This window comes from Silurus meridionalis, chromosome 22 (genome assembly GCF_014805685.1).
Source record: "Silurus meridionalis isolate SWU-2019-XX chromosome 22, ASM1480568v1, whole genome shotgun sequence".
Classification (NCBI taxonomy): Eukaryota; Metazoa; Chordata; class Actinopteri; order Siluriformes; family Siluridae; genus Silurus; species Silurus meridionalis.
The window spans coordinates 19,413,122-19,436,974 of record NC_060905.1 but is presented as its reverse complement, the minus strand read 5'-3'; the positions used below and the strand labels follow the sequence as shown (position 1 = coordinate 19,436,974).

The following is a 23,853-nucleotide window of genomic DNA, read 5'->3' as shown; positions in this document are numbered from 1 at the left end:
ATAAATAAATAAAACATGTCTGACTTTACTGCTCTGGTCAGGGTACAGTCCCTCATCCTTTTCTTTAAAGAGGACGGATATTTGTTTTTCTTGGAAAGAAGGAGTCCACCATAAACACATCAGTACACTGGCAATCCTGGTGACTGGGTATTTTGTTTTGTGAGATCTGCCATGGTGGTAGAGTTTGGGGGCGGTTGGGGCAGGTCTTGGGGCATGGTGGGGTTATGTCATGCAAAAAGTGTTTATTGAACAGAGGGTTTGCAGTTGAGCACAAGGGTGTGACTGAAAAATCCTCGTGCTGACATCATCCTCCGAGCTCTGTCATGGCCCGACCATCTTCTCCCACATTGGGAATCCTGAAACACCACACAACACCATCCTGATCATGTTTATAGGCTCAACGGCATCACGATAACATCACGATACCATTGCGATAACATCGCGTGATCGGCTTGTACATGAACATGCATGTTTTAACTGTTGATCAGGAATGTGGATTTGCTGTAGCAGTTCTGTATATAACGAGCCCCGCTTCCTGTAGATCATTGGCAATCTTAATATGTATATTCATGAATGTTTCAGACATTGTCCCAAAGCAGATTTACAGAGAAAACTAGGTTATCATATGTTAATGCTTATAGGTTAATCCCTTCAATTTATTCAAATTCAATTTATTATGCAAATCTCTATATATAACGGTACACAAAATTCACAGTTTGGTACATTCCTTGGTTTTTAAGTGACGGTTCGATTTAATTTCGGCTCAGTCATGGGTAAGAAATGCGAAACGTATACAATTTCTTGCTTTCCTCTTTTCAAAATAATTCAAATTACCGCAATACGCTTTTGAAAATATATTGATTAAAGTGGATTAATCGATTAAATTGGCATGAATAATAAACTGTGTAATAAAATCATAATATTTTTAATAAAATGTGTTTATCATTTAACATTCAATTATACACGATAGGAATTTATATATTCGCTCGAATTATTTATCCAAAAATGTATGCATTCATTCCCTCCTGTGGAATCGTCAGGATTTTCTCCTTTTAAGAGAAACTCTAAAGGTTTGATTTCTTTTTTTGGGGGGATAAGTTCTAACATATCCATGTTTCCCATTTTGTCTTGCAGACAAGATCGAGGAAGCACAGAAGGAGCTCAAGGAGCCGCAAAGAGGTGCTCAGAAAGGTAATACTCACTCGTCCATTACAGAAACTGCAGTTGAAACTTGACCCATTTGCTCTTGGCATCATAATTTTTCCGTATTTATGTTAATATACGACTGGACCGCTTTAGCGAGAATCGCTAGATTTCACTCCCTAGGTGTTTAAAAAACGTTTCTCTGTCAGCAACGCTCGCATTGAACCTATATCATAAAATCCCAGCACCACCAAACACTCTCAGCTGTACCAATGAGCAGTAAGATATAAATAAGTGTATAAATGCATATGACAAATGCCATAAATGCAAATGTCTATGCAAATGTAAATATATATTCAATCAACATTTCAGTATTTACGCTGGACACTGCCTACTGGTGTTTTTGTGCCCACGTGTGTACTTACTTGTGTGTGTGTGTGTGTGTGTGTGTGTGTGTGTGTGTGTGTGTGTGTGTGTGTGTGTGTGTGTGTGTGTGTATGCATGTAAGCATAGATGTAAGTTTGTGGGCTGATGGTGTGTGTGGCTCACTCTGGCGACATCCGTTCATTTCTAGGAGTTTAGGTTTAGGTTTTTTTCACATTCCAGAAAAGTATTTAAAAAAAAAAGGCCCAAGTCTGGAGCTGAATTGCTGAAAAAAGGGGAATTGTTTGAGAGAAAGGTGTTCTAAAATGGTTTGAAGTGGGTGAAAGTGTAAACAAAGATGCGGATGCAACCGAATTCCTGAGCTGAAGAGCTGAAAAACATCTGCTCATCCACAATGCAGGATATTCCTGATAGAATTATGCGCATGTCTCTAATATGTATGTATATGTATATAATTCACACACAATTTTTTTTTTTAAATACAGGATATTCATTAACAATTAGAGATGATTTACAAATAAACCAGTTTAAATCCAGGCTCATTGATTCATGGTTCACTAAATTCAATGCAATGATTAGTTTTTTAACAAGGGGCATTGTCAAATCTGCAGAAATAAATAGATCACGATCTACATTTTTCGTGCCATAAATCACTCCCTACGAGGCGATCGCTAATGAGCCAGCGGTGACAACAGCCACCTTTTAGATGGTACAAGCAGAAAACCGTGAGAGGAACCCATCCTTATCCGGGCGACACCAAATCAGAATCAGAATCAGAATCAGAATCAGGTTTATTGACCAAGTGTGTTGACACACACAAGGAATTTGGTTCCAGCTGTTTGTTACTCTCAAAAGTACAGACATAAATAAAAACCTATACAAGACAAAACAGACACGACAAGACGAAAACAGACAATACAAGACAATACAGACAATATAAGACAGTATAGACAGTGTGGGTATTAAATAGGGATACAGACCAGTAATGTACATAAAGTGTGGGAGTGCATGGTGGTGCAAATGACAGTATTGTGTGCCAGGTATGATGAGAGAGTTTACTATAAAACTTTGTACAGTATATAGAAGCAATAGTGTGTGCAACATATACAGATAATGTGGTGAGTAAGAGTGTCCATTCATTACAGTTCCATCATTGATGAACACTTGAATACAGTGACTGTAGTCCTCAGCCATTATAACACACCATCTAACAGACGATAGGACATTTAGCAAGACAAATAAATCCGAATTCTTGTTTCTCACAGCGACGCACAATTATTAAGACGGATCGCGCTAGACAAAGCAGGACGGAGGCATGAAGCCGAGTGAGACAGGGGCAGGGCTGGCAGTGAGAGAGGCAGGAAACAGGAGACAGAGAGTGGGTTTTCAGCATAATGATGCGTGGGCCTCAGTAGCTCAGAGATATCGCAGCAGACCATCGCTAAATTGGAAATAGCAGATTTTAAAAACTTGATTTTTTTTGTTTTGTTTGTATATAATCTTTTTTATTACATGCCTATTTTATACCTACTGCATTAGTGCATCTCTGGAAAAAAGATGAAAAATAGATTTGAATAATTAAAAAATTGGGTAAAAATTTTTTTTCCTCCTTTTAAACACAAACGTGAATTTGTGTATAAAGTAAATATAATATTTTATCATTTTTACAGAATCGTTTTTAATTCACTGCAGGATCTGCTCATTCGATCTGGCTTTTGTTTAGTATCATGTATACGTGTGTATGTATACAGTTGTGAAAAAGAAAACACCCTCTTTGAATGCTCTTGTTTGACATATCGGGGACTAATGAAAATTGCTTATCGGGTCTTAGAATAAGGTAAATATGACCTCAGGTCAACAACAAAACACGACAAATTACTAGTGTTATTTTACAAAAGCCAATATGGAGAAGCCGTGTGTGAAAAAGTAAGTACATCTTATGATTCAATAGCTTGTAAAACCACCTTTAGCAGAACTTGAAGTAACTGTTTTGCTTGGGCGAAATCAGATCATACAACAGGACAATGAACTCAAGCATACCAGGAAATCAACAACGGAACGGCTGAAAAAAAAAAAAAGAACAGAATCAAGGTGTTGCGGTGGTCCAGTCAAAATCCAGGCCTGAAATTATGCTGCAGGACCTTAAGAGAGCTGTGCATAAACAAATATCCACAAACCTCATAATGTCCTCCAGAGCACCATATTATATCGAATTATATAGTTAAATCTTTACCTTTATTTGTTATTTTATTTGCCTATAATTTATATTCTTTCATATTTGTATTGCAGCAGCAAATCATGACAAATTCCTTGTACATGCAACCCATAATACGTGGCAATAAAGATTCGGATTCATTACTTCAAGTTACTGCCGCTTAAGGTGGTTCTACATGCTAAAGAATCGTGAGGTGCGCTTAGTTTTTCACACATGGCTTCTTGAATGTGGCTTGATTTTTGTAAAAAAAAAAAAATATACATAATAATAATAATAAATACGTTGTAATGTCACGTTGTTCATCTAAGATTGTATTTACCTCATTCTTTTTTATTTAAGTTTTTAATTATTATAACATTTGTGAACATTAACAAAATTGTACGTTTTTTGAACAATTTTAAACAAAATGCCTGTTTGGTTTAAATAAAGAGTAAAAGAGAATAAATCAAATGAATGCAATACACTTTTTTTATTATATCGATTAAACTGAGTATATCAAATACTTTCTAATACACAAATTAAATTGATTGCATAAAATTAAGCATAAAATTTAAAGTAAAGAATTTACATTTGTTAGACACCATTTAGGTAATACAGGTGTGTGTGTGTGTGTGTGTGTGTGTGTGTGTGTGTGTGTGTGTGTGTGTGTGTGTGGTTTTTTATTGAATTTTAATATTTAATTTTCTAGAGATAAGTTCTACGTAACTGTTCTACTTATTTCAGCACACTTTAACACACACGAGTGTTATTTATATATTCATTCAATTTCCTTATTCGTAAATAAATTACTTGATAAGTTTCAATAATCTTATGCACTGTCACAAAAATAATTTTTTAATCATTTATTAATTTCTCACAAATTTTCTCAATGAGTTTAAGGTCTGAACTCTCCATGTGAAAATATCAGTTCATGCTCGCTGAACCGCCCTTTTACAATTTGAGCCGCTGAATCCTGGCATTTTCATCTTGGAATATGCCATTAGGAAAGAAAAAAAACTGTATTGATTTAAAACCTGTTCATTTGGTATATTCAGGTCACTTCATTCATTTTGCTGAAACTACACCTGATCTACTGAAGCAACCCCCGATCATAACACTTCCCTCACAGGCTTGTATAACAGACATCACTGTTTTGGGAATCTTAGAGAAATTGTATTGCTTCAGTGTACATAGACATTTTTAGGGTTAACAGTTTGGGGACTTACTTTTGACTATGTAGTGTACCTAGAATGTGTAGCGAAGAGCTCCTTTTAATATTTGTGTTTTTTTTCCTCCTACAGGCAGAAATGAAAGTACTGACAAAAGTTCTGATAGCATCAAAGGACTAAAGAGGAAAAAGGTTTTGGCTGAAAACCAGCTGAAGAAAATACCCAAGTCTCCAATCAAGAAGCTGCCACAAGCCATGAAATCTGTTTCAGCTTTATCCAAGGAAGCCACACCTGCCACTTTATTGTCCAAGAGCCAAGCACACAGTACCTCCAAATCAGCTCGAGATTCTGAGAATGAAGATCAGCAAAGGACACTGGCAGATAAGGCTGTAAAAGTGGACAGCAAGGATTTGACTAGCTTACAGTCAGAGATGCTTGTCCATGAAAAGGGTGCAGATAAGACTTGTGTTGTACAGTCTGTGCTAGCCAAAACCTGGGGTGAAAAAGTGAGCAACAAAGGCACATCTGCCTCACACACAGCTGCTCCTCTTGATGTTCTGCTTAAGGCCATGGAGCCAGACTTTAACACTTTAACAGAGAAGAGGAACTGTAATCCAATTGGACAACTTGGGAAAGCCACCTCAGTTCCTCTTCCAGAGTCAGATGTTCCCATTGCAATGGCTTCCGTTAATTTCGGCCCACAGTCACAACCTGCAGTTGTGCAGGCATTTCCTGCAGCTAAACCACACTTCTACAACAGTACGTCAACTGGAGTCCTATCTGCTCAACATCAAACCTCGCAGAAGCACCTGAGCAAGGCAGTTAATAGCCAGCATGACAAACCAGGACTTCAGAAGAGCTACAGTGCAGGTCCATCTTTTAACTTGACATATGCCCCAGTACCTTCGGGGTCCAGTGGCCTGCCTCAGAGTCAGCCACCTACAGTGCAGACGTGCCAGTCGCTCTCTGCTACTGTTCCCAACCCCATCCAAGTTCCAGTCACACCTGGCTTTAATCCTGTACAGGTGGCAACAGTTGTCAACTTTGGCATGAATCAAATGTGTGAGGTCACAACTAAGGAGCAGAAAATGAAAAAGCAAGGGAAGTATGTTTGTGAATACTGTAACAGAGCATGCGCAAAGCCTAGTGTATTGCTGAAGCACATACGATCCCACACTGGAGAAAGACCATATCCCTGTGTGACATGTGGCTTCTCGTTCAAAACAAAAAGCAACCTTTATAAGCATAAAAAGTCTCATGCCCATGCCATCAAACTAGGGCTCATTTCAAAAGACTCTGGAACTGGGTCTCTATCTCAAGAATCTGATAAAGGCCTTGGTACCAATTCGGATGTAGAGGAAAGCGGCGAGAGTGATGAGGAGGGGAATGCAGCTGATCTGGACCCGGATTCTTCACTGAGCAGCTTGACCGCTTTGTCTGAAAGCAGCTTGCACAGTTCAGGCCCAGTGTCTGGCAGCCAAGGGGACACAGACAATTCTGTGATGTATGAAAATATCAAACTTTTGTCCAGTCAGAAGGGCTGTGAACCCAAAGTAACTGCAGCTCTCCCTAAAGTCGTGGTTTACCCCGTCAATGTTTCACCCATGCGAGCGGACAGTCCAAGAGTTACAGATTCCAATCCAGAGCAAGCAACAGCCCAGAGGCAAAGGGATTTCCAGACCCAGAGGTCCAACGTCACTGTTCTGTCATCACTGAAAGAAGTGGATTGCACAAGCCCCTTACCAGACTTTATAAACGAGGAGGACAATCAGCAGTGCAAGTCTCCTTCAGGTAGTGGACATGCACAACTTCAGAGGCAGCAGGCAACTGACCATTCTCAGCAGCCCGAAGGAAAATGCCTGCTTAGCCCCCGAAGTCTGGGAAGTACTGATTCTGGTTACTTTTCAAGGTCTGAAAGTGCAGATCAAGCTATGAGTCCTCCAAGCCCCTTTGTCAAGATCACACCTCCAACAGAAAGTGATCCAAAAATTTTACAAGTTTTATCTTCACCTGCAGTAGCCACTGTCATGCATGTAGCACCCAGTGAAAAGCCTCGAGTTTTGCCAGGACAGATGCGTCCCCCATTGGAGACAAAAGCCCTTTCTTTAGAAGAGCGCATCACAAAGTTGATATCAGACAATGAGGCTGTTGTGGATGCCAAGCAACTCGATAGTGTCAAACCAAGACGTACTTCTCTTTCCCGTAGAGGTAGTATAGACTCCCCCAAATCCTACATATTTAAAGATTCTTTTCAGTTTGATCTAAAACCAGTAGTGCGAAGGTCAAACTCCAATTCTGAAATACCAAAATCTCCCTTTACACCTACTGATAAGTCAAAATCAATTTTTCTTCTCCCTGTACCAACTCAACATTCCAATATGGATTGTTTACCAATTACAAGAAGTAATTCGGTGCCTTCAACACCTGGCCGGGCAGCTGTCCTCCCGAATGCTACCCCTCAGCCTCATCCGCTAAGGATATGCCAGTCATTCGATGACAAGTTTAGTTCAATAAATGATGATGTCTTCTCTCCGGCACCTTCCACCCCAAATCAGGCTGTACATAGAACCTTAGTCAGGCAGACAGCAGTTGAAGATTTTTCCACAAATGAGAGTCATGTTCTCCTCTCTGTCCATTCCATGGATGAAGGCCATTATGGATCAAGCATTACCCACGAGGCTCGAAGTAAGTCTTTTGATCATGCACCCGAAAGAACCCGAAAGACTCAGCAAAGCAAAGGGACAACTTATGAATGTGAAACCTGTCGTAACCGTTATCGCAAATTAGAAAACTTTGAAAACCACAAAAAGTTTTATTGCTCTGAATTGCATGGTCCAAAAAACAAAACGATGCCAGTCCGAGATGTCGAGCAAGATGTTTTCGCACGCGGACCACAACAACCTGTTATCAGCAGAGGTGCCATTAATCCAAGCATTGTGGATCAACCACTGATCAGAAAAAGACGCAAGATGAAAAGTGTTGGGGATGATGAGGACCAGTCTCCGACTGAAACACAGCCTCCATGTTCAAGAAGTTTTGATTTGAGCCAGATATCCATGAGTTTTCCAGGAAATTCTTATACCCAACACACGCCTACATCTAAAACCCCTCCGTCAGTAGGACAAATTCAGCTCATTGCAAGAGGCATTGAAGAGGCAAGATTGTCTCCAATACGAGAGCTTCATATCAGCTCATGCAGTAAAGAACGAGCAGAACTTCAGAGACATGGAAGCGGTACTTCAGTCATTAGACACACTAACTCGCTCAGCCGACCAAATTCCTTTGAAATGTCAGAGTCAATTGACCGAGCCTCTCCAGTTGATTCTGTGGAAAAGGATGCCAATAGCTCAGTGAAAAGGCATGTTGAAAACACAATCAGTTCTTCTTTGCAAAGTTACCATGAAAAAATGTCCACACCGAAATGTCCCAATTTGGGAATAAATGAACTTGAAAAGCAAACTTTATCAGTTGCTAGCAGCAGCTGTACACCTACCCAGTCTCGATTGGTCCGGCAGAACAACATTCAAGTTCCTGAAATTCTTGTAACAGAAGAACCAGATCGAGAGCATGAATCTCAAGTGAACGAATCGACAGAAAAGCCTTCAGAAACTTTCAACTGGCCTCAGAGAAGTGAGAGCTTGTCCAAACTTCCAACTGAAAAACTTCCACCAAAAAAGAAGCGGATACGGCTGGCACAAATGGAACACTCCTCAGGGGAATCTAGCTTTGAGTCGAGTCTCTCTCGTAGCCTTAGCCGAGACAGTAGCTTGTCAAGGTGCTCCAGTATTTCGGCCTCATTCGACAGAGATGATCCTCCAAGATCAGACAGTCCATCCAGGGTGGAAGGTGTTAGGCCACCACCAGAGGTCCAAGGACTTCCTGTAGCAAGCAATACTCTCGGAGTACCAGGAATGATGAGAAGAGCTGCCTCCGAGCAAATCAGCTGTACTCAACAATCCGTTGAGATTTCTTGCGATTACCGTAGCAAATCATTTGACTGCAGTGCTATATCTCCCAGCAGGTCCACATCACCAATGGTAACTACAGTGCCAAAAAATACACAGTGTGCTTCAACTCCCCAAGTACCCCTTATCGAAAGAAGACGAGGGCCCCTTGTACGCCAGATGTCTTTGAAAATTGGACCAGAAGCTCAACAACCCACAGGAAAACCGACGGTCTCACTCCAGAGATGCCCCTCTACAAACATTTTTTCAGTGTCCCAGCATAGATCATTAAATGTTAATAAATCTGTTGGGCTGCATTCTGGGGAAATGCCCCTGATGAAGAATGTAAAAATGGTGCAAAGTATCAACCTTGGTAGCCAAACACAACAACCACAAATTCATGGTCTTCCCCATCCATGGCACCAGACCTCAAAGCTCGAGTCCCTATTGCATGTTGTTCAAGATGAAGCAGATATTCAAAAGCCTGGTGATACAGATCATATCAAGAACTTTATACCTAAATACCAGATGCAGTATTCACTCCAAGCACACACTTTCACTAGTGTGCAGGGTGCACGAATGACCTTGCCTGTTATTACAGTACCAATTGCAGACGAGATCAAAGTTTCCACCTACAGCGATGTAATACAAAAAGTTTATGAAACCCATCCCGGTCAGCAGTGTGTCTCTAACAGGGGGAGCGCAGTTGTTTTGCCCACCAATCGTGAAGGAGTCTCCGCTTCTCAGTCTTTTTCAGAACCTACTGCAGTTCCACAGATTCTCATCACTCATGAACATACACTACCTCCGTCAACAATGGATTCCAAAGTAAACCTTTCTGAAGTGAATGCAAAAATCGGACCAGACAGGCAAAATGTAAGGTCCGCCGGGTCAGTTGGCTTCCAAATGAAGACCATTATCCCAGCAATTAGACAAAACCATACTGGTGAAATCCAAAGCTCATCATCTAATAGTTCATTACACTGCACCCAAAAACTGGTATCAGTGAGCCTTTGTCCACAACAAGAGCCCACCGCTTCAAGTAAACGTATGCTTTCGCCTGCCAACAGCCTTGACATCGCTATGGAAAAGACACAGAAACGGGCAAAAGATGACCACGGTGCGGTGTGTCTTACAGATGGCCGGTCTCTCAGTTACCTGAACTCAAAAATGTCAGAGTTGACCAGACAGCGAAAGCTAATGCTTGTTCGGCAGGTTTGCACCACTGAACCAGTAGACAGTCCAATAGAAACAGATGCCCCCGAGCAGCTCCCTGAATGCGCCGAACCGGAAAAAAATCATCTGGTAGAAACAAAGTGTGACGTAGTTGAACAAGAAATGGAGAGCAGGATGCCTACCACACCAGTGCAGACAGTTCCAGGATGTGACCCACATTCCTCTCTGGGTATACAAAGCCACTCTGGACATGGAAACATGACACTGAAATCACAAGAAAAGCCTGAGGAGCATCAGTGGTCTCCAGCGAAATCTCCTGTGAAGCCTCCAACTTTTCAAGGGCAGATCAAATTAGCTGCTTCGGTTTCGGTTGTGAACACACGAGACAGCCATCGTCTGTCTTTCCCAAGCCTGAAGACGGCAACAACCTTTACCTGGTGTTTTCTGTTGAAAAGGAAACCACTACATGTTGAGCAGACAGACCAGAGAATCTCGGCCTACTCTAACTGGACAGTCAAGCCCAAAAATCCGAATCCACTGGGTCTTCCAACCAAAGTGGTCATGTCTCTTTTTGACTCCAAGCAGATCTCCAAGAAGATACTGTATACCCAAGCTATAACAACAAGCTTGAAATCCGACATATTGACTTACTCTGGAAAACTGAAGGAAATTTTGCCAAAGGTTTGATTTATTTTTTTTATTCTATGAAGTCAATAAAATTTTTCTTTAATTTATTTATTATTCATTCATTCATTCATTCATTTATTCATTTTTTTGTCCCCTTTTGTTTCTCAATTAAATATTTTACAGGTTTTGGCCCAAAAAAGCACCTTGCGAAACGAGAATTGTGGCAAGACAAAACCCGAGAGTCAGCCAAGCCACGAGTTAGACTCCTCCAAAGCGGAACCTCGGCGGGTAAAGATCTTCGATGGAGGGTTTGTATCCTCAACTATCTTCTTTGCTATCGCTTCCCGACACGTTCAAATCGAGTAGAAAGTCACATTCTGCAAATGGTCTTCTTTTAAACAGTTACAAATCGAATGAGGAATATGTGTATGTGAGAGGTCGTGGAAGAGGGAAATACATCTGTGAAGAGTGTGGGATCCGCTGTAAAAAGCCAAGCATGCTGCGCAAGCACATCCGCACACACTCCGATGTCCGTCCTTATCATTGCGCACAATGCAATTTCTCTTTCAAAACAAAAGGTGAGTGTATGTCTGTTTGGTGCACATTAATTTCACTTCAATAAATATATTTGTTTGAGTTCTTGTATATTTTTTTTTAGGTTTATTTTTCTTATCTCAGGAACTTCACTAGCTCAGTGCAGATGGTACATGTAGTGAAAGTTGAGCATAATATGCAAAGTTTCCAGAGAAACAGGATGTAATAAATATATATAGATCTAAATTTCAGCTTTCATTTCCTGATATTTTAACAACATAAACATGGCAGATTTTTCTTTTAACCCACTAGTTTTTTTATTTTTATTAGAGTAACATGTGAGTGCGTTCTGTTCCGAATGTGTTCGTTTGGACTCTGGGTTTCTCCTGTTGAGAAAAAAGACAAACCAACATGAAGACCGTAGAGCTGTTTATGGGAGCAAATCTATTTTGAAAGCTGAGAAAAGAAACAAAGTCATGCCCAAAACAACGGAAATAGCCAAAACAGCGTTTTGGAATGTCCTGAAAAACAAAAGAAAGAAACAACTAATTTACTAATACATAGACATGGAACAGGGCAGCTAAGCAAAACAGCAGCAGCTGAAAACTGAAACATTGTGAGGGATGTACTGAATACTCCCAAAAAAACAAACAAGAACTAAATAAAGCTTCAGCAAACATGCCTTTTAAAGCATTACAAAAGAATAATAGAGCAGTTTGGTGATGTCACCAAGTAGTAGTAGTTCTAGTAATTTTACTCACACTGCAAAAAGAAAAGTGTCCAAATGATCTGCCAGTGCAGTAAAAATTACACTTCAGATTTTTTTTAAATAAGGAAACATATCTAGTCTTTAAAACATTAGCATTAAAACACGTATTTAGTCTACTTAACTTAAAACTAGCTCGCTAATCATTTTTCAAACAGTTAATTTTTCCATCACTGGTGTGAAAACATTTAATAAGAGAGTACTAAACAAGAACATTCCTCTTCATTTTAGAATCATCATTAAATGAAACAAAGCATTTAAAGCAAAAACAAGATCACCATAAATAAAGATCATGCGTACCTGCGTATTGTCAACCTTTTTTTTATTTAAAAGAAGACCGTCTTGTAACATACAGTAGCTATGATGCAAAAACGGAGCGAAATTGTTACTTTCTGCTTCTTAAAATACTTAAACTTATTGCGTAAACGAAAGATCTTTAACACGAGACACTGAAATCAAACTACAGAACAACTTATTGTAGGAAAAAGCAATAAGTTCTTTGTATAAAGGAACAAAATTTTTCAAAATAATAAGCAAAGTGAAAAATGTTTGGAAAGAGTGAATTATACTACAGGCTCTTTTCATTTGTTATAAGGTTGTAAATAAATGTGTTGGCGTCGACATAAAACAAGCGTTTGGAATAAATAATACTAACGAACAAGTGATAAGTCTTAAAAGATACAAGGCCTCAAATGACCTCTCTGATGGTGATTATCATCCTGTACATTTACCTGTAAATGAATTTAAAGATATATTATCTTCAAACACTAATAATGTGGGTAAATATCAGGAAATGAAAACTCATCAATGTTCTCGTGACAATCTTTTGATCCTGAACTAGAACGTGTTCAGTATTTAAAAACACACAAACATAACCAAGACTGTACATACAGTGTTATTCCTACGTAGTGTTCTCATGCCTGCAATCTTCTCTCTCTCTCTCAAAAAAAAAAAAAGGCCTACATGATTCATACCATGCTCATCTACCCACGTTTTACTGCAGAGAGGCATACGCTGTCAGAACAGCCTACGTTCCTTTAAGAACTTCTGTAACAGTTGCTCAACCAAAACATGGAGGCTCAGAGACATGTCTGACTTATGCAATTCACTCCCCCAGCCATGTAGCCCTCCTCCCTCAGCTGACCCCGTCTGTTTCACCCCTTCCACAGGAAACCTTACAAAGCACATGAAATCTAAGGCCCACAGTAAGAAGTGTATGGAGATGGGAGTTGCCATTGGTGTTATTGAGGACCACGACACTGAAGACTCAGGTACCACTGATATGTCATTGCAATGCAAAATAAAAAGGTTAGGGAACATATATGCCAGTTGACGCAAACAAAAGTGATTTTCTAGTCTGATTGTATGAAGGAAAGGTTTGTTTATTTTTTAGTATTCCGCTCCTGAAAATGTTCTATCGTGAAGGAAAGCAGCACGTACTTAACTCTCGCTTAATTAAAGAAATCCAAAATACAGTCATACAGTATGTTTACACCAAAGCCCCCCAAGACATGTAACAACAACTTGCCCATTAATAGGTTTACTAATAATAACACCCATTAAATGCTGATTGTCCTGCACTGTGTTCACTAGCAGGCCTGATCAGTTGCAGTGCTGTGGTGTAATTAAAAGATTCTAAATGCAGCAGCTTCCCTTGTTAACTGTAAGCGCATGTGGGCGGCATGAGCAGCCTTTAGCGAGGGGAAATTGCAACGTCTAATTTTAGAGATGATAAAAGCTCTAAGCTTTCTCTTGTTCTAGTCACTCAACAACATTTCTTTTCCTTTTTTTCGGTTTCAGTTTTATTGCATATTACAGGCTTTACCACATTGAGGCCTTTTTAGGATGGTAGGGGCTAATGTGACTCTCATGTTGTCTATCGATCTATTTACTGGTTATGCAGATGGTGGCATTGGTGGCATTCAAGTAGAGGGGTGCTCTTTTTGTACACTGCAAAAACTCCTCATTAAATCAAAACTCATTTCTATCCTGAATGATTTTATTGATCTTATTTTAAGAATAAAATACCATGCAAAAGCAGATTGTGTTCGATCATTAGGTTTGTTTCAAGATCTTTTTTTTCTGATCTAGTAAAGCTTAAAGTTGTTTATTGTATGATGTACCTATACAAAGTTCCGTGGTTTGATTTCGGTTTCTTATGTTGAATATCTTTCAGTGTCACAATATACTCGATAAAACCTTATTGAATGTTCCAATAAGTATTTTGAATAGTCATGATTGTGCTTTGTTTTTGCATTATATGTGACAAGTAATCTTGTTTTTGGTTAAATGCTTTCTCTCTTGAAGACAGAATATATAATGACGGTTCTAAAATTCTTAGGAATAGGAATTCTCTCATTTAGTAGCTCCGGTTTTAAGATCTTTTCACACAAATTTTTTTAAACTGTTTAAAAAAAAAATAATGAACAAGCCAGTTTGAAGTGTTTTAATGTTTATTTTAGACTTTCTTTATCTCCTAAAGGATAAAATTAGGTCCATTTTGGTTGCATTGTGCGAAACACATTTTGATTTGATTAGAAAGATAATTACCCACAGTAATTTCCCACAGTAATTATTTTTTAAACTTCCTCAGGAGGTGATCATGGAAGAACAGGCAACGCAGATCGACAAGATTCTGATGGCGATGATTCCGATGGCCCCGACGACGAGGATAATGATGGCGAGGAGGAAGATGAGGAGGACAGCCAGGCAGAGTCAGGCCTTTCTGCCACGCCATCAGTGTCCGCAAGCCCCCAGCATCTCCCATCCAGCCAGGCTGATCCAGCACCCAGCTCTCTCCTAGCACAAATGTCTCTCAGTCCAAACCCTAACCCAACTCCTCTCCATCAAATTCCTCCAGCATCAAAGGATCCGGCATCGTACACTTATTCACTGGCCATAACCAGCTCTGTGTCATTGGTCCGACAAATGTCAAGCTATGCTGCTTGCTCTAGCCATGGCCCCAGCACCTCTTCCTTTGTCTCTTACCCGGTGCCTACCTCAGATTTGAATTCCTCTGACACGGAGTCTGTCCACATGATGAGCCCAGTTTCACCCTGCAGACAGATGTCCATCGATTATCCTGACCCTGATATGCCTCCAAGTCCACCTGTGCCAAGCAAGAGCTCCTCATTGGGCCAGGTATGATCTACATCTTTTCCACTTGACCTTCCTCTTTCTATACATTTCTCTTTCTATATTTTATGCATTGAGTTTTGGATTGGCAGGTATCTTGCATGCAAAGGTACATTGGTCAAAAATGGTTAATTAATTTCTGACAGAATAAAAGTAAAATTTTTCTGTATACAAGTTTTGTTAAAAAAAAAACTAGTAGCTAAATCTATAATACTGTTTTACAGGAGGAATCAACCACCAGTAACTCCCAAACCACAAACGAGTCTAACTTCAATGTTGACCGAAGCACCCAGACAACTTCCGACTCCCTTCAGGGATCTTTGCACTTTCCATCTCTGGGTCTAGAGCAAGAAACCGGACCTGGAGCCACTACTCGCCTCTTCAGTCACCTCCCCCTACACTCCCAGCAGCCTACTCGCTCCCCTCATAGCATGGTCCCGGTAGGAGGCATCCAGCTGGTGCCTGCTGGATTGGCGGCATATTCTACATTTGTGCCCATTCAAGCAGGGCCCGTCCAGCTTACCATTCCAGCAGTCAGTGTTATCCACCGACAGGCTAGTAGCCCTCTCCCGATGTCTAACAACTCCCCCCAGCCTCTGGGCTCACCTTGTCAGCCACTTGTGGTTCAGGATCCGCTAAATAGTGTTCTACCCTGCTTCCCTCTTGGCCAGGTGGCAGGGCTTCAGACCCTCACTGCTTCCCAGGCCACACTGCAACCTGTTGGCTTGGAGACACTGAGTGTGGTGGGTTTAGCGAACTCCACCCAACTGGTGCCACAACAAAGTCTTGCACTAAATGCAGCTCTGGGCATGCAGGTCCTGGCCGCCAGTCCAGCACCTCAAAGCAGCACAGCCTCCCCGGGTCATATTTCTGGCCTGCAGATCCTCAACATTGCTTTGCCTGCTCTGATACCCTCCCTCAGTCCCCTTTCTGCTATCAGCCCTCTGGTCCCGGACAAGCCAGGCAGTCCAGAGGGGGTAGCCATAGTTTCACAAGTAGCAGAGTCTCCCCCGGCATCTTCCCCCACCGGCAGCTCTCCTACAACTTGGCCAGCAGCAACACCTGTAGCAGTAGTTCCAGTAGCTGTAAAGCCTTTGGTGGAAATGACCTCGCCAAGCAAACTTACTAGGAGTGGAAAAGATGCAGTGCTTAGCACAAGTGATGCCGAAAAGGCAAAATCAACACAACCACCACATCCCTCCTGTTCCACAGAGGGAGAAGCTGAGAGTGCACAAAAGGCACCAGCTGTGGAAGCTGGTGAGGCAAGAGTGCCACGACAACAATTCACCAGGCAAAAAGTAACTGATGACTTTAACAATGCCTCCAGTGATGACGAAGACAGACTTGTCATTGCTACCTGAGGGTCCTTAACGGAAACTCGGTACTTCCTTCTTTCTACCGATCTCTCGATCATTCTGTCAATTGCTTTAGCTCTTTTTTTTTTTTTTGTAAAACTTAGTCACTTTGTAAAAGTGAAAACACTTAAGGGGTTTTGCACCTTGCAAGCCGCCGATAAAGCACACTTTCTGACATTCATAATTGTATGTGCAATCATAACTGATGACCAATTTCTTTTTTTTTTTTACTTTTATTTTGGTCACCTCGAGATTTTTTCTTTTTCTTTTTGTACATGTTGTACAGACACTTGTGCCTTTTTGGATTTTCTTTAGAAAACTGTAAATATTATCTTCCATTTCTAGTACTTGCCTGTGCTTAATTAGCCTAGAAGTCATGGAAATAAGTAAAGAGAAAAAAAACTATGGAGGTAAATTCATTTTATTTTCAAATGGTTGTCAATGGTAAATAAATGTTGTACTGATATATGAACATTTATATGGCTTTTGGGGAAGTGTTTTGGTGTACAGATGTTGTGTTCATCTATTTATTATATTACATCTAGTGCCCAGTTGATCTCCATAAGTCCATGAGTATGTGTAAAATGGTCACTTTACATGGATGTATCTACACAATCAAAATGTATCAGTAAAAAAAATTGTTTACAACTGTACTCAACCGTGTTCGTCAGCTTTTTGCAGACGTTTCTGTATTTCTTCGAGAAAACTAGCTTCTTTCAGGATTGAACACTGATCCCGCACTAAGGTCATTTCGGATCATATATACGGTGTACGCCTAAACAATGTCTTCATGATGGAGCTCGATCATGACTCATGCTGCTATACCGGTGGCGGTGCGTGCCTCTTCCATAGCATTGAGGCTAGCCCATAGTGACACTGTGTGGCTGGAAAGTGTTACTGCAGCACAAACACAGAGGACATGCTGTACAGAACAGGCAGAACCTAAACCCAAGTGGGTGGGGAGGATGTTGCCTAGATACCAGACCCACTGTAAGTGGGAGAAACACTTAAATACTATTGAATGCTTGGTTTATCTGAGAACGATAGTTGACGACAGTTGTCAAAAACAGGAATCGCAATTGAAAAAATCTAAAAAAACGCCCTTGAAACCTTCCAAAACACGGCATGTTGTATAACTTCAGCCTTATTTGACTCCAAACCTCCCTTGATGTGCTGAGATTCCTCATTGGGCATATACGTGAAAGAGAAAGCTTCTAAGCTGTTGCATTAATGAAACCTTCTATGATGACTTCAACACATCATCTGTTTTTTTTTTAGTACAATGATTTTAAAAACCCCAATTTCTAGAATTTCTACACGTTCAGGTGTAGTGGTAGATGCTAGCTTGGACTAGTTGGACTGGTGCTGAACATGATGACCTGCAAAGCATCTGAGATGTTCAAATTTGTCATTAAAAGTCTTCTGGTCTCATTTATTTGGGATGATCCTTTTTTTTTTTTTTATTTTACTAACAAAAGATTAGAAAGGATCATTTTACACTCCAGTGCTGGACTTCCTCATTTGAGTGAAGAAAACAGCTGTGAGGTGTCTAGTCTAAAGCTCATCCAGTACGCAGCAGGACGTGATCATCACGAGCACTAGATTATTAAATGCTTTATTAGAAAGCGTATGAGATGTTTCAGCAGTAATCATGTTCATGGTGCTGTACTGAAGCTCTGAGAACCAGCAGGTATTCTGTCAATTTATTACAAATACATGACCAATCCTACTGGTTTAGAATTACTTCAGACCCGACCTGTCTACTTGATGTACTCGGACGCCACCTACTGGTCCTACCTAAGCTTTGCACCTCAATGTTTTTATTTTGTTTTGTTTTTTGGGAAGGGTGCAGAGTTTTGGCTCGAGCTGCAGCGCCTGGAATCTTGGAACTCGAGAAGTTCTTATCGCGACCTCCACGTTGCGTGTCAGTGACCGGTAACAAACAACATTGTCTCGGACAGGACTGTTTACACGCGACGCACGGGCGCGAGGCAGGAGGTGGTCCGTGGCGCTGGATATATAAAGCCAGCCTGGGAGGCAGGTGGAGGTCTTACAGCAGGTCGCATCAACAGGAATACTTTGCGCAAATAACACACTGCTCCAACAAGCTCATTTCATTTCATTTTTTTTTTACATTTGCATGCGTTCATGCATAAATCGGATTAAAAAGAGAGCTGATATTATTTATTTATTTATTTAATTCCCTATTTATCATGGAATTACGGATTCTTTTCCCCATGATGTCTGTGCTTTCTTCAGGAATCTTTCACACAGGTATGTACCTTCAACTTAGGAATTACATTTCACCTGCAGATTAGATTTTATTGGAACATTAAACGGAAATATAGATTTTTTTATATAGTAAGCAAAATACTGCATGCAATAACGTTCTTAAGGAAAACTATATATTTTTTAAAACCTAGATTTTTGTGCATGCTGCTGGAGACAATCAGGAGATGGAGTGCAGACTTTCTTTCTTTCTAATGTTCTACTTTTTAATCCCAGCTCTACAGTCTGTGGGTGAAGCCGCACTCAGCACGCGCCACTCCAGACCCAAGCGATGCTCGTGCGCCACTTTGCTGGATAAAGAGTGCGTGTATTTCTGCCACCTGGACATCATCTGGGTCAACACTCCGGAGTAAGTGTGTGGTCAGACGGAGAGATGTGATGGCTGCAGGTTTGATGAATACTGACCTGTGCTCTGCTCCTCTCCTCCTCCTCCTCCTCCTCCTCCTCCAGGCGCACGGTGTCGTACGGACTGGGCAGCGCGGTGCGCAGGAAGCGCTCAGCGCGAGAGCCGGCGCGCTGCGAGTGCGCGGACAGCACCGACGGCACGTGCGGGTGGTTCTGCCGCACGCGCATCACAACGAGGTAAGCACGTGGGAGGGGGTAATTCCACACATCCACATGCAAACGTGGCCGAAAATAAACCCAGAGCGCGCGAGCTTGCAGGGGCAGGTTTTTATTTTGCTGTTTTGGGGGGATTTATGCATCGCGCTTTCAATACCGGAGACATTCCACGCGCAACTGAGCTGCTCTTCTCATATATCCTGGTATGTTCATGCTCTCTCTCTCTTTCGTTCTCTCTTTATCTCTCTCTCTCTCAGTCGTAAGACAGCGCGTGACAAGGTGATCCCTCTCGCCGGAGGCCATGACTGTGCCGAGAAGAAGTGTAAATACGATCTGGCTGCCAAGACGTCTGGGAGAAAAAGGTAAGACACCACTGAACCCTGGGAAACTAAATGTACAGTAGAATAAACAATCTTTTTCAACCCGCCATTGGATTTCATTTATAAACAAAATCTAGATTGTGATGAAAGAGAAATGATGTTTCATCTGTGATGAACTCGGATTTCTCCAAATCTTAAATGTTTCTATCGATTATCCTATAAAGCCATAAAAGCACTGAAGTGAAGCAGCTGAAGTGACCCAGATGTGCTCCTTCTGTTTCCAGGGTTCGCAAAAGGGCCACTATGGAGCTCCGGCTTCTCCTGGAGAAATGGCGAACGAGGTTGTCCCACAGAGCACGAGACCGGACTGATGAGAGTATGCCATCCTAGAGGCGGACGCACGGCGCAGGACTTTTACGAGCCACGCCGAGAAATTGGCTTTTCCGAACGTAGACAACGTTCTCCTGAAGAACTAATGCTTGGACCTTGACACACACACAGACACACCTGACAAGCTTTCACTGGGAAGCTTTGGGACTTTTTTTTTTTTTTGGAGAAAACAAGGACCTTTTTTTAAATCCTGAAGTTAATCTCAACAGCTCAAGACTTTTTTTTTTTTTTAACCAGGAACAATCATGTGCTACATCCATATACAGTGCTTCGACCTTTATTTTGCTGTGGTTCAGATCTCTTTTCCAAGCTGTGTAGCGATAGAGCTGAAACTACTGTATAATCCCTGTAATGCATATTTATAAAAGCATTTGTGGAAGAATGCATTTAAAAGCAGGCCATATTGGCCCAAGCCGTGGTGATATTTCTGTGAAATGCTGTCGTTACGTAGCCACGATGGTGGTCTGCATTATAGGAAATAAATCATTAATATTATATAAAATGAAGGTGACTTTTCTCCATGTTATATTCATTTACAATGGCTTGAAATCAAACTTAAATTAAATTCGATTGAATCAAATAATCCGGCTGGAGGTGATGGTGTTAAGTTCAATATTGTACATACAGTAAAGCTTTTCCACTAGCTAAAGAAATGATGCGATAGCAATAAATCATACATTTGATTAAGCTGTCAACACAATTATCATTATCATAATCTTCCGATACCAATACATATCCACAATACCGCTTACAATGAGAGCCGTATTCCCAATAGGGGATTAGGACAATCTTAAGATGGTATAGCTTGCTTCCAGAGATGTGGTAATCGACGGCATTAAATACCTTCTGATCGAGCTTTGAAACCAAACACAAAGACCTTGTCCTCCTATCAAGACAAGCACGGCGGTCTCTGAGGACCTTGGCTCTGGCGTAAGTCATTAGGGTTTGAATAGGAGCTAAGCAAACATAATAGCCCATTACACACAGAGGAATGTCTTCACCTCAACAGGAATTCTGCTCGCATGGCGAGAACAATGTGAATCGCTGGGGAGAGGCAGTCAGGCTTTCACCTTTCGATGTTCCGTAGTGCTGCCAACGAGTCCCCCCCCCGCCCCCTTGTTCAGACACTGCCTGACTCTCACACAAACTGTCTGAAAGCAGACACAGGTCAAATTCTTCAGAAGTAAGGCATCTACTGTACGCTCAGTGTAATTACCGTTAATCGTTCAACACTCAAGGACACATCTACGTTCGACGCCCAGAAGCACCCCATCTCAAAAATCATCAGGTAACATGGTCTACAGCAGATACATCTAAACCCAAAAGTGTCTATCAAATATGTGAATGCTAACGGCTTGATCTGACACAGCTTCTTGTTGAAAGCGATGATGTGGACTAGATATGAAATTTCATTTAACACTCAGTTAGGACATTTTTTATCCTATTTTTACAATGTACACACACACACACACACACACACACACACACACACACACACACACACTCTGCTCAGCCTGTAGACATGCCCATCAGCAGTAAAGCATACACTAAAAGCTATTATGGAATTTCCCTGAAAAACATGGTGAGAATTCCTTTCTGTCACATGATGAGCTGAGAAACTCCAAACAGCAAGAACAGATTAGACTGCAGTACTGCTCTTGTCCACAATACAACATAAAAATAATAGGTTTAACAGAATTATTTCTCAAACACTGTTCCAGCCAGACATGCTGTGCAGCTGCAGAGTGGTTCTCTACACCACCAAAAGCTCCTACAATGGACAGGTGAGCATCACAACTGGATCAAGGAGCAATAGGTGTCCTGGGCAGATTAATAAGATCTTTTTCTAGACAGTCACTTAGTTAAAGATCACTAGAAAGAGCCGACAGAGGCAGTGTGATGCTCCGGGTTATGTTCTGCTGGGAAACCTTAGGTCTTAGATTAGGGTTAGGGTTAGTTACACCCCTTTACGGTAACAGTGTTCCCTGATGGCAGGAACCACTTTTAGCAGGATAAAGCACCCTTAACATCCACAAATTCTTTGAGGAACATGGCCAAGAGTCTAAAGTGTTATCAGGTGTCTTTAACTAGTCTAAAGAGGTTCAGGCAGCACCATCCTCTGTGTTTCTCTGATGATTTTGCAGTCTTTAGAATGTGCTTGTCAAGTGGAGGTTTATTAACTGGATGAGGCACCTTGATAATGACTCTGTGAAATGTCCTCCCTCCTGTGAAGTTTCCTGCTGGATTGTTTTGTTCCTTTCCACCACCCAAGCATTAGAACTTGTTGGACTGAAAAACTGCCCCATCAGTGGAAATGAAAAACTTTACACTTTGAAATGAGGAATGGAAACTTAAGGTCAGGTGCAACATGTAAAGCGATAATGCCATTTTTTTTAACGGTGATTAACTGCAAATGTTGACTTGTTCCTACAATGGTGGTGGACTACTCAGATCTCCATACTGGATGGCAGGTGGCCTTTCTGAACAGGTTTGCTGAGCAGATTGTAAAGTTTCCTTGGTTCTTTAAGAAAAATAAGCCCCTAAGATTATTTGGGCATAATTAATGTCAAGAAAGACCCTGTGGATATTTATCAGTGGGATCTACTTATCAGGTTATACCTTACTCTCATGAGAAAACACATAGCACTCTAGTTTAGTCTGGTAAAGGACACAGCTACCCTGCCCTTGGTAGTGTGGCTTAGTTCCATTTATATCCTCTGTGTTTACACAACTTTAATTCACCAGTATAAAGTTGTGTAACACTTCAAGTTCAACCCTGATGGGGTGTACGCCTAATTAAATCAAAAGGTGCAGGCTATTTGTTGGTACCTCAAATAATGAAGACTACAGCAGGACATGTTTCTCTTATAAGCCCCACAGTTATGAAACAACCTTCCAATCAGTGTTTGGACTCAGACACAGTCTCAGTGTTCAAATCAGTAGATATTTCTGAGGTAAAGGAGCAGATCTGCAGGGATCATGGATCTCGAGTGTTTGGTGAACTAGGATATTTGTATGCTGTCGTCCCCTCACTCTCTCACGTTCATTCAGGTTTGTTGATGGTGGTGTGGTGGGTCATCTCTTATCTCTGAGATCCGTCATGTTGGTGTTACCTTCTGGTTCTTCCTTTTAGTTCTGCTGCCAGAGTGAATCTTACCAGAGTCTCAACTGTACAGTGTCCCTAATGTTTATACCTCAATAAGGACACATAATAATCCATATCCCTCTCTCCCTGTTACCCCCCCTCTCTCTTTCTCTCTCTCTCTCTCTTTCTCTCTCTCTCTCTCTCTCTCTCTCTCTGTCTGTCTTTCTTTCTCTTGGTCGAGTTATACATGCTCCTGAGGTTCCAGTGACCACTGTTCCTGCCCCTCTTCCCTTCTCGGATCTGCCCACTTTACCCTGGTCTGCCTCTGGATGGTGTTTTCTTCGATTGGAGGCCACTCTGTGCAGCTGGGGATGTTTCACATCAACAGCCTGAAGATCCGTTAAATTCCGGAGTAAGACAAGAGCTTTGAGGATGGATTTGGACTGTAGTTAATATCAACAGTCTGCTACACTGATTCAGGACTACAGTTTGCTTCTGATCACCATCACTGCACACCTCAACATCGTTTATCTGTAATAAATGGACATTCGGTGTAACCCAGATGAGGATGAGTTCCCTCAGGAGTCTGGTTCCTCTCAAGATGTCTTCCTTATGCCATCTCTGGAAGTTTATCCTTCACCACATTCGCCACCGGCTTGTTCATCAGGGACAAACTTACACTTATAAAGAACATATACATTTTTATCAGCACATTATCTGTGTAAAGCTGCTTTTAGACAATGTTCATTGGTAAAAGCGCAACACAAATAAACATGAATTG

The 23,853-nt window shown here is 41.2% G+C and overlaps 2 protein-coding genes across 10 annotated transcripts in view; both read left to right on the top strand.

The window, feature by feature from the left end:
- hivep1 (HIVEP zinc finger 1) overlaps positions 1-17,080 on the top strand; it is a 48,598-nt gene extending 31,518 nt beyond the window's left edge. For all 9 annotated transcript variants that reach the window (XM_046834325.1, XM_046834328.1, XM_046834331.1 and 6 more), the window contains 7 exons: positions 1,135-1,191; positions 5,023-10,691; positions 10,821-10,945; positions 11,040-11,215; positions 13,107-13,208; positions 14,531-15,078; positions 15,297-17,080. In XM_046834325.1, coding sequence (XP_046690281.1) covers positions 1,135-1,191; positions 5,023-10,691; positions 10,821-10,945; positions 11,040-11,215; positions 13,107-13,208; positions 14,531-15,078; positions 15,297-16,433 — 7,814 coding nt within the window. In that variant the 3' untranslated portion in view covers positions 16,434-17,080. The remainder of the gene's footprint in view (positions 1-1,134; positions 1,192-5,022; positions 10,692-10,820; positions 10,946-11,039; positions 11,216-13,106; positions 13,209-14,530; positions 15,079-15,296) is intronic.
- A 1,205-nt stretch (positions 17,081-18,285) lies between these two features.
- edn1 (endothelin 1) lies at positions 18,286-20,539 on the top strand. The gene is made up of 5 exons (XM_046835077.1): positions 18,286-18,701; positions 18,933-19,065; positions 19,167-19,298; positions 19,535-19,639; positions 19,882-20,539. Exons 1-5 carry the CDS (start codon positions 18,641-18,643, stop codon positions 19,985-19,987), a joined length of 537 nt encoding a protein of 178 aa, XP_046691033.1. The 5' UTR covers positions 18,286-18,640; the 3' UTR covers positions 19,988-20,539.
- The last annotated feature ends 3,314 nt before the right edge of the window (positions 20,540-23,853 follow it).

Excerpts from the sequence above, each read along its gene's own strand:
- edn1 (XM_046835077.1), top strand. The coding sequence starts at position 18,641 with ATGGAATTACGGATTCTTTTCCCCATGATGTCTGTGCTTTCTTCAGGA. Across the intron at positions 18,702-18,932 it reads TTCAGGAATCTTTCACACAG|CTCTACAGTCTGTGGGTGAA; the intron begins GTATGTACCTTC and ends TTTTAATCCCAG. Across the intron at positions 19,640-19,881 it reads AAGACGTCTGGGAGAAAAAG|GGTTCGCAAAAGGGCCACTA; the intron begins GTAAGACACCAC and ends TTCTGTTTCCAG.